Source organism: Cucumis melo, chromosome 8, assembly GCF_025177605.1.
Source record: "Cucumis melo cultivar AY chromosome 8, USDA_Cmelo_AY_1.0, whole genome shotgun sequence".
NCBI classification, from domain to species: domain Eukaryota; kingdom Viridiplantae; phylum Streptophyta; class Magnoliopsida; order Cucurbitales; family Cucurbitaceae; genus Cucumis; species Cucumis melo.
Window position 1 is genome coordinate 8,682,276 of NC_066864.1, and position 13,730 is coordinate 8,696,005.

General features: G+C 32.0%; 1 protein-coding gene and 1 pseudogene across 1 annotated transcript; one reads left to right on the top strand and one right to left on the bottom strand.

Annotated features, from left to right (window-relative positions):
- The first annotated feature begins 1,291 nt into the window (after window positions 1–1,291).
- LOC103500851 (threonine dehydratase biosynthetic, chloroplastic-like) lies at window positions 1,292–4,750 on the top strand. The gene is made up of 9 exons (XM_051089112.1): window positions 1,292–1,776; window positions 1,903–2,082; window positions 2,383–2,652; window positions 2,770–2,976; window positions 3,086–3,325; window positions 3,451–3,521; window positions 3,608–3,725; window positions 4,074–4,208; window positions 4,323–4,750. The coding sequence occupies exons 1-9, from the start codon at window positions 1,333–1,335 to the stop codon at window positions 4,467–4,469; spliced, it is 1,812 nt and encodes a 603-aa protein (XP_050945069.1). The 5' UTR covers window positions 1,292–1,332; the 3' UTR covers window positions 4,470–4,750.
- Window positions 4,751–6,396: 1,646 nt separating this feature from the next.
- On the bottom strand, window positions 6,397–10,280 carry LOC103500967 (threonine dehydratase biosynthetic, chloroplastic-like; annotated as a pseudogene).
- Between the last annotated feature and the right edge of the window lie 3,450 nt (window positions 10,281–13,730).

Below are 13,730 nucleotides of genomic sequence, written 5' to 3' on the forward strand. Positions count from 1 at the left end.
ATTTTGGTATTATCTAAAAACGTATATACATAAAAAGGTAATAGTGAAAAATAATGGCACTCATGGAAAGGACAGAGAGAAAGAGATTGTCCCAAAATGGTAAGATTGAAAATGAGTGCACAATAATTGGCATTCAAATTATTCAAATTTTTCTTTCCTTAGACGACACTTCATTCTCATCTTCCCTCTTCTTGTTCTTCAATTTTAAATTTCTATATACAACTTTAACCAAATTGTTATGAATAACCAAAAAAAATCGAAAGTATCTAAAAACAATATAGCAAAATAAATTTTAATTAACTATAGAGCGTTCGTAAATAGTTTTAATATTTTACTTTATTTTTTTTAAATGTCCCTAACTTTTATCCAGTTTGCATATATTTTTTAATTTAAGATTAGTGTAAATTTTGGAAACAATAAAATTTGATTTTGAATTTTTACTTTTAAAATGTAATACATACAAGTGATTGAAAAAACAACAAATATAGTACATTATGTTATAAACTAGTTTTTTTTGTTAATATAATAAAAATTATCGTAAAGAATAAAACTGTTGTAAGTATTTACAAAATACAATAAAATTTTAAATTATGTTACTAATTGACTACATTTGATAATCTTCTATTTGTTTGATATAAAATCTAAACTTTTACTATATTTTATAAATATTTAAAGGTAAATTATCAAAAATGGCAAAATGAACAAATTATTTATATTTTATGGCAAGATTAAGTTTAATTAATTTTTTGTCCTTTAGTGATTTTTTCTTCATAAAGTGAATAGTTTGTGTATATTTTTATTATTAAAAGAAACCCTATTTTAAATTTATTTTGGTATATTTCAAAATGCACGAAATAGAAAAAATTAATGTATAATATATTATATAATATTACAAAATAAACAATGAGTATACAAAATTTTATCATTGTTGAAGGAGAAATTGCATTGGATGGCAAAAAAAAAGTTTAGAAAAAACAGTCTATATCATTTATTTTTTGTCTATTGCAAATATGATAAATATAATAAATAAGTATACAGACGACTATCATAAGGATATTCGTTTTCAAAATTTTCTATTTTTACAATTTAGTAAGATGTAATTATATCTGAGGTGGGGTATACATTATATTTGAAAAGAAGAAAATGAGATGATTAGAAAATATGGGGTTACGTGGAAGAAGTAGAGAAGTATTATTCTATTCTCTTTATGGAAAGCTTCCATAGATAGACCATTTGGATTTGTATTTAAACCCAACATACCCACTTCCATTTTCATCACCAAACCAACCAAGCTGCTACCTTTTAATTACTCTTCTATTATTATTCAAGAAAATGTCATTTTGGCCAAGGGAACAGCCAAGAGGAGGAAGGGCAGGACATGACCGCCATTCCCAAGACCAATGGGAACACCAAGAAGGAAGGGGAAGGCCAGAGCATGGCTTTCATTTCCAAATGCCAAACCCATGGGAACAACAACAACCCCACCCAACAACTCAAAGGGACCATGCCCCGGTTGCAGATCCTAAGAATAATGAGACTATTATGATTAAGATTCCGGCCGTGTCATGGAAAGAGCTGCAGTACCCGTCTGGGAAGCTCGGCGCCGTTCCTAAACGGCCCGAGGTTATTGATGAACAAAAACAGATGGAATATTTGAAAAAGATCTTGAGTTCTAAGGTGTACGATGTCACTTCTGAATCCCCATTGCACTTTGCACCTAATTTATCTAAAGGATTGGGAGTCAATATATGGCTCAAGAGGGAAGACACACACCCGGTAACTAAAATTAATTATTTAATTAGGCTCCGTTTATAACTATTTTGTTCTTTTTTTTCTTCTCTTTTTTAAAAAATTAAACGAATAGACACCAATTTCATCTCCAACTTTCAAATTTGCATGCAGGTGTATTCGTTCAAGCTGAGAGGAGCTTATAACATGATGTCATCTCTTCCAAAAGAAGAATTAGAAAAAGGAGTTATTAGTGCTTCAACTGGGAATCATGCCCAAGGTGTTGCATTTGCTGCTTCTAAATTAAAAACTCAATCTCTCATTGTTATGCCTCGTTCAACCCCACCAAATAAGGTATATTGTTCATTATTAGATAATCTTTTTTTTTTTCTGAATTATATGACTCAGCTCTCGGGCGGATTTAGTTAAGCTTTAGGGACCTCGAACCCTCAACTTTTATGGCATTTATATAATATATATTACAAGCTTCCATAATATTAGAATTGCTAGTTATTGGTAAATCTATCTTTCAAGCCTCGTCTTCTATCTATCCTGGTTCAAGTTTTTACCTTTTTTTATATAAATTAAGCCTCCCGTCAACAAGATATTTAGATCCGTCGCTGATTTTAGCTTGTTTTCTTATTATAACAACAGATTGAGGCAGTTAAGAATTTGGGAGGAAATGTTGTTTTGTTTGGAGATACTTTCGATGACGCACTTGAACATGCTAAACAGCTGAGTCAAGAACGCAACCTTAAAATAATAACTCCATTTGATGATGAAGATATCATTGTAGGCCAGGGAACAGTTGGGATGGAAATTGGACGTCAAATGAGGGAACCACTGGATGCAATTTTTGTCCCTGTTGGGGGTGGTGGTCTTCTCGCTGGTGTCGCTTCTTTTTACAAGCTGATTTATCCTGAAGTATGATTGAATCCTTCATCATTCCAAACATACCCTATATATATATATATGTTATATTTTATGTCGTAATTAATTAAGATATTAAACATGTAATTAACATGATCATATATACAACAGGTAAAGATAATTGGGGTGGAGCCACATGATGCAAATTCAATGGCATCTGCATTATATAGTGATCAAATCGTACAAGTATTTGATATTGGAACTTTTGCTGATGGTGTGGATATTAAACGAGTTGGGGATGAGACTTTTCGAATTAGTAGAGAACTCGTGGATGGTATAGTTCTTGTTGATAAAAACGACATAGCTGCCGCAATCAAGGTTACATTATTTCATCATTTGTATTTCTAAAATAATCTAAAATTTTAAGTTTTTGGATCCATAGGAAGGTAATTCAAATATTATGTTTGTTTTGTCGATATCATAACAGGAAGTGTTCGAGGACACAAAGAGCATGTTGGAACCTGCAGGAGCTCTTGCCGTTGCTGGAGCAAAAGCATATTGTAAATATAACAATATCAAAGGAGGAAATGTTGTTGCAATAACAAGTGGTGCAAATATGAACTTTGATCAATTAGGTAGCATTGCTGATAAAGTTGAATCTGAGGCTACCTTTGCAACTATACTCCCAGAGAAACCTGGAACCTTAAAATCGACATTATCTCACTTGGTAATTTGTCCATTATTCCAACGATCTTCTTTAAATACTTAATTGCTTTGATATACAGTTTTAATGTTGATCCTAATTAATTACAAGAAATGCATGTGATATATATAGTTTAATTTAATCTGTAGGTGGGATCAAGAAACATTACAGAAATTAAGTACAGACATAACTCTGAAAAGGACGCTGTTGTGTTTTATAGGTAATAATTTTAAAGTTTTTGTGTTGGTTATTAATTAATTTTACTCTCATTATTATACTTATAATAATAATTATTATTATTTGTAGTGTTTGGCTGAGTGACGTTTCAGAACTTGAAGATGTGAAGAAGCAGATAGAATCTTCAACATTTGAAACTTATGATCTCACAAATAATGAAGTATTCAAGAATCACCTGCGTTACATGGTAATTTTTGTCGAGAACAGCTGCAAATGTACCCATTACAATCAAAATATAATATCAGCAAATATAGCAATAATTTCAAAAAATTACAAATATGTACAATAGAATAATTCTATTAATCATAGAAATCTATCACTAATAAATATTATATTTCAAATATTGGTCCATCGTTGATAGATGTCTATATTGTTGTATTTGCAATTTTCCTTGAAAATGTTGCTATACACACCCTTGACTATTATTCATAAAATTGTTAATCTTTGTAATTTACCTTTCTTATTATTATCCTCTCCTCATACTGAGCTTTAAAATATGCTAGTTTAAAATATACACCATGATAATTTATGTCAGGTCGGAGGTAGATCAAATGTTCCAAATGAAGTTTTCTATCGTTTTACTCTACCAGAAAGGCCAGGAGCTCTGTCACAGTGCTTAGATGCTTTAAGTCCACGTTGGAACATTAGCTTAATTCACTATCGTAGACAGGTATAAAAAAACTAATAATTAAAGTGTTGATATGATTAAATTGATGAAGTAAATTTTGGTAATTGAAATATAAAAGATATATATATATATATATGTGTGTTGTGTTTTGTGTAGGGTACAATAAGTGCAGATGTATTAGTTGGACTTCAGGTTCCTGATTCAGATATGGGTGAATTCAATGAAAGAGCTAAGAAGCTTGGGTTTGAGTATGTTGCTGTTGCTTATGATGATCCTGCATCCAAGCTCTTCACATACATTTAACTAAAACCAGTATCTCATATCATCATCATTCCTTGTGGTTCCTTCGATTATAACCTTTCATTTGGATGTATGAAGTCATTTAATTAATTATGTCATTAATTTCAATTTGAATTGTAGTTTTAATTTATCCCAAGGGAAGAGCATAGTGTGTGTGACAAAAAAATAAGCTCTTTCTCAGTTTGATCTTCTGATGGATAAATAAAAGGGGTGATGATGAGTTACTATATAATGTAATGCATTTGTACGGAAAAGAATATTAATATATATATCTATATTTATATGTAAGCTCTCTCTCTTTCTCTTCATTTATATATAAGAATTTTCTGGCTTAGTTTATGGTATAAACGAAACGTAACTACAAAAATTTAAAGGTTTCTCAATCATCTATACTATATATATAGGACCTACAGAGAGAAATTTATTCTTTCAATTTTGTCCCTTTTATTTTAGTAATTCTAACTATATGACATTAGTAGTAATTTTGTCAATTTTAAAAATATGTCACCTCTACTTATAATCTCACTTAATAATATATAACGTTAGTGTCTTAAATCAGTTTACTCACACTTCCACTAATCTCACTTAACAATATGTTTTGCCTATAACATTTGAATGTTAAAAAATTTGATTAGAAATTAATTTTTAGGTATAGAGGGCCAAAAAAAAATCAGCGAATAGATCTTTCCATTCTATAAAACGTGTTTGTTTCCTTAAAAATAAGATCATTTTAACCGAGAATACAATATAGGAAAGAATTAAAAACATTGAGCTCGAATAAATAAAAAGAAAAAACCTTTTTGTTAGCATTTTTTTTCTTTAATAACGATAGGAAAATCCAAACTTCCATAATCCTCAAAATTAGTAATAAAAATTAATATTGGTAGGAGTATAACTTTTTTTTCACATTGCATTCATTACATTAAGTCAAAGTAATTAAGTAATTAAATATATATTAGGAAAAACTGTTTTTTTAATCCTCAAGTTTCGATAAATACGTGCTTTTAGTCCATGTATTTTAAAAATTGACCTTTTTAGTCTTCAGATTTATAACAATAGACTTATTTGATCATCGAATTTTCAAAATGTATATTTTTAGTTCCTACGTTCTAAAATATATGTTTTAAGGTCTTAAAAGCATTTTGTGTTTGATTTTTTAAAAATAATAATATGATATTTAAAATTAAAGAAGAATATGTTACAGAGGGAATGTGATTTTTTGAAATTATTTTTCTAATTTAATTAAAATATCAAATAATTATTTAAAATAAAAGTATAAAATTATTTGTGGGCATTTTAAACCTATCTTTAAAAATTAAAAATTAAAAAAAAAAGAATCTATTTGTATAATTTAGGAATTAAAAAGATCTATTTTTAAAACTCAAGAACCAAATACATATATTCATCAAAACTTAGGAACTAAAATATAGTGCATTGTCCTTTTCATTAGATTTTATCTTTTACTGTCATCTAATTATATTACATAAAGACAAAAGTGAGATCATTTGACATATTAGTTACATGGATGGAAATTAAATTATAGTTAACAAAATAGCATCAAAGATTTTTTATATTAGTTACATGAGGTGTGAATCTATCCAATTGTGGTTTTATAAGTAATGGTTTCTTTATCTAATTTTTTTATTAATTAGGTAACAGAAGTTAATCTTATATAGTTATATATGTATGATTATGCCATCAATATTCCACCCATACTATAGGCTCCATATTTACTTAATTACTAAAACTCAACATCAAACCAAACAGAAAGAGCTAAGTATTTTTCGCACTATGTTCTTTCTCTTGATAAATTTTCATTATTCATCAAATCAAAATTAAAAGGAACCACGCAAAGGACGATATATAATAATTGTTTTACACTACTTGTGTTAGAAGCTTTGAAGCTGAATCATTAGCAACAACAACATAATCAAATCCAAGCTTTTCTAGCACTTTCATGGAATTCAGCCTCTTCTGATCCTTGAATCTGAAGCCCAACTAATACATCTGCAATAATTATCCCCTGCACGAAACACCAACATATTTGACACTTCAATTAGCAAATTAAACTATGTGATCATAACTTTAGTTATATATATATCGATACTTTAACGATTAAGGTCATAATGTTATACATGTCGACAGTAGTGAATTATGCTAATGTTTCAACGTAGACCGAAAGCATATAGGAATTGTAATAGAGCTCCCGATCTTTGTGGGAGGATAAAACGATAGAAAACTTCGTTTGGAACGTTTGATCTGCCTCCCATCTACAAAACTTAAGTAAGTTAGAGAGACCAAATTTAATTAGACACTAAAACTTATAAGTCTAGAATGTTAATTAAATGCTCAAATATAATTTGATAGGCCACAAAAAAAAGGGTGAGGAATAATAATTAATTAATCACCATGTAACGCAAGTGATCCTTGACAAGTTCATTCTTTGTGAGATCATAAGTTTCAAATGGTGAAGATTCTATCTTTTCCTTCACTTCTCCCAGCTCTGAAGCCACCTTCACCCCAACACTACCAATAAGAAACCACACAAACTTAATTATTATAAGGGTAATAGTAGCCACTAATAAGTTATAAGTATAACAAATAAATTCTGATCCTATTAGTGACAGAACTCGATCTATATATATATTATTAATGAAGTCCAATATTACAATTAATAACATAGCCTATCATATCACTTGTGTTGAATCTAAATTTTACATAATGAAATTAAAAATAGTCAACAACAAACAAATCAAACTTTAAATAATTAATTTAGCTATAAAGATTGGAATAAAATGAGGAATTACCAAGTCAGAAAATGTTCTTAAGCCTTCCAGGTTTTTCAGGGAGTATAGTAGCAAAAGTAGCCTCAGTTTGATTACCAGAATCAGCATTATCAGCAATGCTACCAAATTGATCAAAGTTCATATTTGCACCACTTCTTACTGCCACAATGTTCACTCCTTTTATATTATTATATTTACAATATGCTTTGCTCCCGCAATTGAAACTGCCCCTGCTGGTTCCAATATGCTAGCTCCTTGTCTCCTCAAACATATCCTATTAATTATATGAACAAAACAACACGTGTTAATATATATATATTTTTTTAAGGAAACCGATGTCGAGGGATCAGTAGGGATCATTGGAGTTTAAACGTTATCGAACAAAATAGCATAAGATAAATGGAGAAAGGTAAAAACCTTTATGCCAGCGGCTATGGCGTCTTTATCAACAAGAACAATACCATCAATGAGTTCTCTACTAATTCGAAAATTTTCATCCCCAACTTGTTTAACAGCCACACCATCTGCAAAAGTTCCAACTGTTCCTAATTTTACTACTTGATCACTATGTAATGAAGATGCCATTGAATTTGCATCATTTGGCTCCACCCAAAATGATCTTTACCTGTGTATTAAAACACATACAAATATATCGAGTCTGTTTGGAATTAATGACTTCTCTAAATGTTTAATACAGACAGGAACAACTGAGCTTTTACCTCAGGAAAAACTAGCTTGTAAAATGAAGCAACACCGGCTAGAAGACCGCCACCCCCGACCGGGACAAAAATTGCATGTAATGGACCTCTCATTTGACGTCCAATTTCCATTCCAACTGTTCCTTGACCTATAATGACATTTTCGTTATCGAAAGGAGGGATGATTGTAAGGTTACGTACTTTACTCAGTTGTTGAGCATATTCTTGCGCGTCATCAAAAGTATCTCCGTGCAAAACAACATTTCCACCTAAACTCCGAACTGCCTCTATCTGTAATGTTTTAAAATGTAAGGGAACAAATGTCTGTTTTTCTCTGACAGCTGCTTCAAACTTCGTGAACTAAATTTGTAACTTTTAAGTCGTAATTAAAAAAAAAGAGTGTGACCTTAATTGGAGGAGTGGAACGAGGCATGACGATGACGGCCTCAGTTCTTAATCTTCCAGCAGCTAATGCAACCCCTTGTGCATGATTTCCAGCTGAAGCACAAATGACTCCGCTTTCTAATGCTTCTTTGGGAAGATTGGCCATCATGTTATAAGCTCCTCGAATCTTGAATGAGAACACCTAAAATTTATTCACCCAAATAGCGAAAACAAAAACATGTTAAAACCAGTCATAATTGGAATTCCCAAAAAGCGAAAACAAATACATGTTAAAACCAATCATAATTGTAATTTACAAATGTCGAGCTTGGTTAAGTGTTATTGACATGATTTCCTCCATCCTTAGAGATGGGAGTTTCAATCTTCCGCACAACGCGGTTGTGGTACTACAAAAAATCATAATTTACACACAATAGTTTCATTCACTATTTTTCATTTTTTGTTTGAACTGTTATCTCCCCATCTTTTCACACGGTGATAGCTGTGATTGTTCTTCGGTTTTGGAGTGTCGTTGTAAATAATTTCTTTTGTATTCTTTAATAATTCTTTTAGTGTTATTTTTCTGCTTACTCATACGGTAGAAGTGTGACGTTTTTTTCCATATTTGAAGGCATGTTATTTAACTTAGCTATGTAGTAGAATTGTCGTGTACTGTAAACAAAAGGAGTGGGCTTTAAAAAATATAGTCATGGTGAAGGTTCATAGTTGAGCTAATGTTTTAAACGGTCAGTGTGCCGATCAACAGAAGATAATTCAAAAGTTAATCTGATTATATCAAGATGAATAGATGACCATTTATAGGAGGCTTGGTGGCATTTATGTTTGAGAACCAGGAGAGAATTGTGTAGGAAATACGAAGGAAATCTCTTATTGACCAATTAAACGGAAAAAAAATGTGCGTATAAGTGAGACAAAAAAACTATCTTTTAAATTTTAAAAGGCTATAACATGAAAACTTTTCAAGTAATCATTAAACTTATTAGTAATTACTCTCGGTCCGGGCACGTTAATACAAGATATTTAAAGTAATTCTGAAAGCAAAGTAATGAAGTTAATCTATATTTAAAATATATAATACTAAGACATGTAAAAGTGAATTTTAATTTAGTGAGTAATTAATTAGTTAATATTGTTTCCATATGATTTAATGTATATACTTACATATTGAGAGTCATCTCTCTTGAGCCATAGATTGATCCCTAATTGAGTGGACAACTTGCGAGTAAGTTCCAATGGAGATTCAATAGCGACATCATAGACTTTAGAAGACAATATATTTTTCAAATACTTCATTTGCCTTCTTTCATCAATAACCTCCGGCCGTTTAGGAATGGCACCGAGCATCCCTGCCGGGTACTGCAAGTCCTTCCACGAGACCTCGGGAACCCCCGTAACGCTTGCAATCGAGCCATCAACAACGGCATTGGTCTTAGTATTATTGTTATTACTACTATTAGCACTACCTTTAGGGAGTTTCAAAAGACACACAACAAATGATGGAAGATTCAAACGTCTAACTATTTTGGTTTTGTTGAAAAGTTGAAAGGAAGGGTGTGGATGTTGAAGTTAAATTAATCTAAACTTAATACATGAATTTGCATTATTAAATATGCATGAATATGTGAGATACATGGAATAGTTAATAATCACTAAATACATTGATATATGAATAGTCACATGTATTGATATTTATTGTTAATATACTTTTCTACTAGTATAAATATGTGTAAGGTTTCTCATTTGTAAATAAGAAAGAAAGTAAGAAATTCAAGTTTAAGAAATATTATTCAAGTTCTTTCTTCTCAATTGTGTGAATAAGAGAACAATCTTCTTCTCTTGTTTCTTGATTTGTATTGTAAGGGTCTATTACGTTTCCAACAAGTGGTATCAGAGCTCCAGTTAGATATGGCTTCAAATGGTAACATGTTGCAACCCCAACTTCCAAGGTTTAGCGGAAAGAATTTTAATCAATGGAGTATTCAAATGAAAGTGTTATATGGCTCTCAAGAATTGTGGGATATTGTTGAAAGAGGATACACTGAAGTTGAGAATCAGAGTGAGCTCACAAATCAACAACTTGTTGAGTTAAGAGAAAATCGTAAGAAAGACAAAAAGGCTTTATTCTTCATTTATCAAGCTGTTGATGAATTTATTTTCGAGAGAATTTCAACAGCTACTTCTGCAAAGGCGGCTTGGGATATTCTAAGATCTACCTATCAAGGAGAAGATAAGGTAAAGATGATAAGGTTACAAGCTCTCAGATCCGAATTTGATTGCATTAAAATGAAAGAAACTGAAACTATTGAAGAATTTTTCAATCGTATTCTTGTAATTGTCAATAGTTTAAGATCAAATGGTGAAGAAGTAGGCGATCAAAGAGTTGTTGAAAAGATTCTTAGAAGTATGCCAAGAAAATTTGAGCATATCGTCGTTGCAATTGAAGAATCGAAAGACTTATCTACGTTGTCTATAAATAGCTTGATGGGTTCTCTTCAATCCCATGAGCTAAGATCAAAACATTTTGATGTTAACCCCGAGGAAGCTTTTCAAATGCAAACTTCATTTAGAGGCGGTTCACGTGGAAGACGTGGTGGTCATGGAAGACGAGGAGGTGGAAGAAACTATGATAATAGAAGCGGTGCAAATTCTGAAAATTCACAAGAAAGCTCTTCTTTATCTCGAGGAAGAGGAAGCGGAAGAGGAAGAGGCTTTGGCAGAAACCAAGGAGGTGGTCGTGGTAATTTCTCTCAAATTCAATGCTTTAATTGCGGAAAGTATGGTCATTTTCAAGCAAATTGTTGGGCACTAAAAAATGGAGTTGGAAATACCACCATGAATATGCATAAAGAACAAAAGAAAATTGATGAAGGCATTCTATTCCTCGCATGTAGTGTTCAAGACAATGTTGTAGAGCCTACATGGTATCTTGATAGTGGTTGTAGCAACCACATGACAGGAAATAGAAGTATATTTGTTACTTTGGATGAATCTTTCCAAAGTGAAGTGAAGACTGGTGATAATACCAGACTACAAGTCAAAGGCCAAGGTGATATTCTTGTGAAGACAAAGAAAGGGACAAAACGAGTTACAAATGTGTTCTATGTTCCAGGTCTAAAGCATAATCTTTTGAGTATTGGCCAACTGCTTCAACGAGGTTTAAAAGTTTCATTTGAAGGTGACATATGTGCAATCAAAGATCAGGCCGGTGTTCTTATTGCCAAGGTAAAAATGACTGCTAATAAGATGTTTCCTCTTAACTTTACATATGGTCAAATATCTTGCTTCAGCAGCATATTGAAGGATCCATCCTGGCTTTGGCATTTTAGATATGGTCACTTAAACTTCAAATCACTATCTTATTTGTGCAAAAATCATATGGTGAGAGGTATACAAAATATCAACCATGAGACAAATATTTGTGAAGTGTGTATTCTTGCAAAACATCATCGAGATTCATTTCCAACTGGGAAAGCTTGGAGAGCCTCTAAACCTCTCGAGTTGATTCATACAGATTTGTGTGGTCCTATGCGAACAACAACAAATAGAGGTAATCGATATTTCATAACCTTCATCGATGATTTCAGTAGAAAGTTGTGGATTTATTTTTTGAAAGAAAAGAGTGAAGCACTTGTATGTTTTAAATCCTTCAAAGCTTTTACTGAAAATCAAAGTGGTTACAAGATAAAAACTTTGAGATCTGACCGTGGTGGAGAATATATAGCTTTTGGTAATTTTTTCAAGGAGCAAGGAATTCATCATCAAATGACAGCTCGAATGACTCCACAGCAAAATGGAGTTGCAGAGAGAAAAAATAGAACAATCATGGAAATGGCGAGAAGTATGCTAAAAGCAAAAAATCTGCCAAACGAATTTTGGGGAGATGCTGTTGCATGTACTGTTTACATTCTAAATAGAGCTCCAACAAAGAGTGTTCCAGGTATGACTCCTTATGAAGCATGGTGTGGTGAGAAACCATCTGTTAGTCATTTGAGAGTGTTTGGGAGTATAGCTTATTCTCATATTCCAAATCAGCTAAGAGGCAAGCTTGATGATAAATCTGAAAAATGCATTATGGTAGGTTATAGTGAAAATTCTAAAGCTTATCGATTGTATAATCCTGTGTCAAGAAAAATTATTATCAGCAGAGATGTGATTTTCAGTGAAGATGAATCATGGAACTGGAATGACGACGTTGATGAAGCTAAAAGTCCATTTCATGTTAATATTGATGAAAATGAAGTTGCTCAAGAATTAGAGCAAGCAGAAATTCAAGCGATGGAGTCATCTTCGTCCTCAACGTCATCTTCCACAAGTAATGATGAAATCTCACCAAGGAGAATGAGGAGTATTCAAGAAATTTATAATACCAATAACAGGATTAATGATGATCATTTTGCTAATTTTGCATTATTTGCTGGTGTTGATCCTGTAACTTTTGATAAAGCCATCCAAGATGAGAAATGGAAGATTGCAATGGATCAAGAGATTGATGCGATAAGAAGAAATGAAACATGGGAGTTGATGGAGCTTCCGACAAACAAACAAGCTCTTGGAGTAAAATGGGTGTACAGAACAAAGTTGAAGTCAGATGGTAATGTTGAAAAATACAAGGCAAGACTTGTTGTAAAAGGCTACAAGCAGGAATATGGTGTGGATTATGAAGAAATATTTGCCCCTGTGACAAGAATTGAGACCATTCGATTGATTTTGTCATTAGCTGCTCAAAATGGATGGAAAGTTTATCAAATGGATGTAAAATCCGCTTTTTTGAATGGACACTTGAAGGAAGAGATATTTGTTGCACAACCTTTGGGCTATGTGCAAAGGGGAGAAGAAGAAAAAGTGTACAAGTTGAAAAAAGCTTTGTATGGATTGAAGCAAGCTCCGCGAGCTTGGTACAGTCGTATCGACAGCTTTTTTCTAAAGACAGGATTTCGAAGGTGTCCATATGAGCACGCACTCTATGTCAAAGAAGACAAGTATGGCAAATTTCTCATCGTTTCTCTTTACGTTGATGATTTACTTTTTACTGGAAATGATAAATTTTTGTGTGATGATTTTAAGAATTCCATGAAAAAGGAATTCGAGATGAGTGATATGGGTCTCATTCATTACTTTCTCGGAATTGAAGTTAATCAAAATGAAGGAGAAATTGTCATTTCACAGCAAAAGTATGCTCATGATTTACTAAAAAAATTTCGGATGGAAAATGCTTCACCTTGCAACACTCCCATGGATGCAAATTTGAAATTGTGCAAGGATGATATTGGAGAAGCAGTCGATCCAAGTTTATATCGAAGCTTAGTTGGAAGCTTAATGTATTTGACAGCAACAAGACCTGATATTTTATTTGCCGTAAGTATGTTAAGCAGATT

Coding starts and splice junctions, on each gene's coding strand:
- LOC103500851 (XM_051089112.1), top strand. CDS start 1,333: ATGTCATTTTGGCCAAGGGAACAGCCAAGAGGAGGAAGGGCAGGACAT. Junction 2,653..2,769: donor ACAAGCTGATTTATCCTGAA/GTATGATTGAAT, acceptor TATATACAACAG/GTAAAGATAATTGGGGTGGA. Junction 4,209..4,322: donor TAATTCACTATCGTAGACAG/GTATAAAAAAAC, acceptor TGTTTTGTGTAG/GGTACAATAAGTGCAGATGT.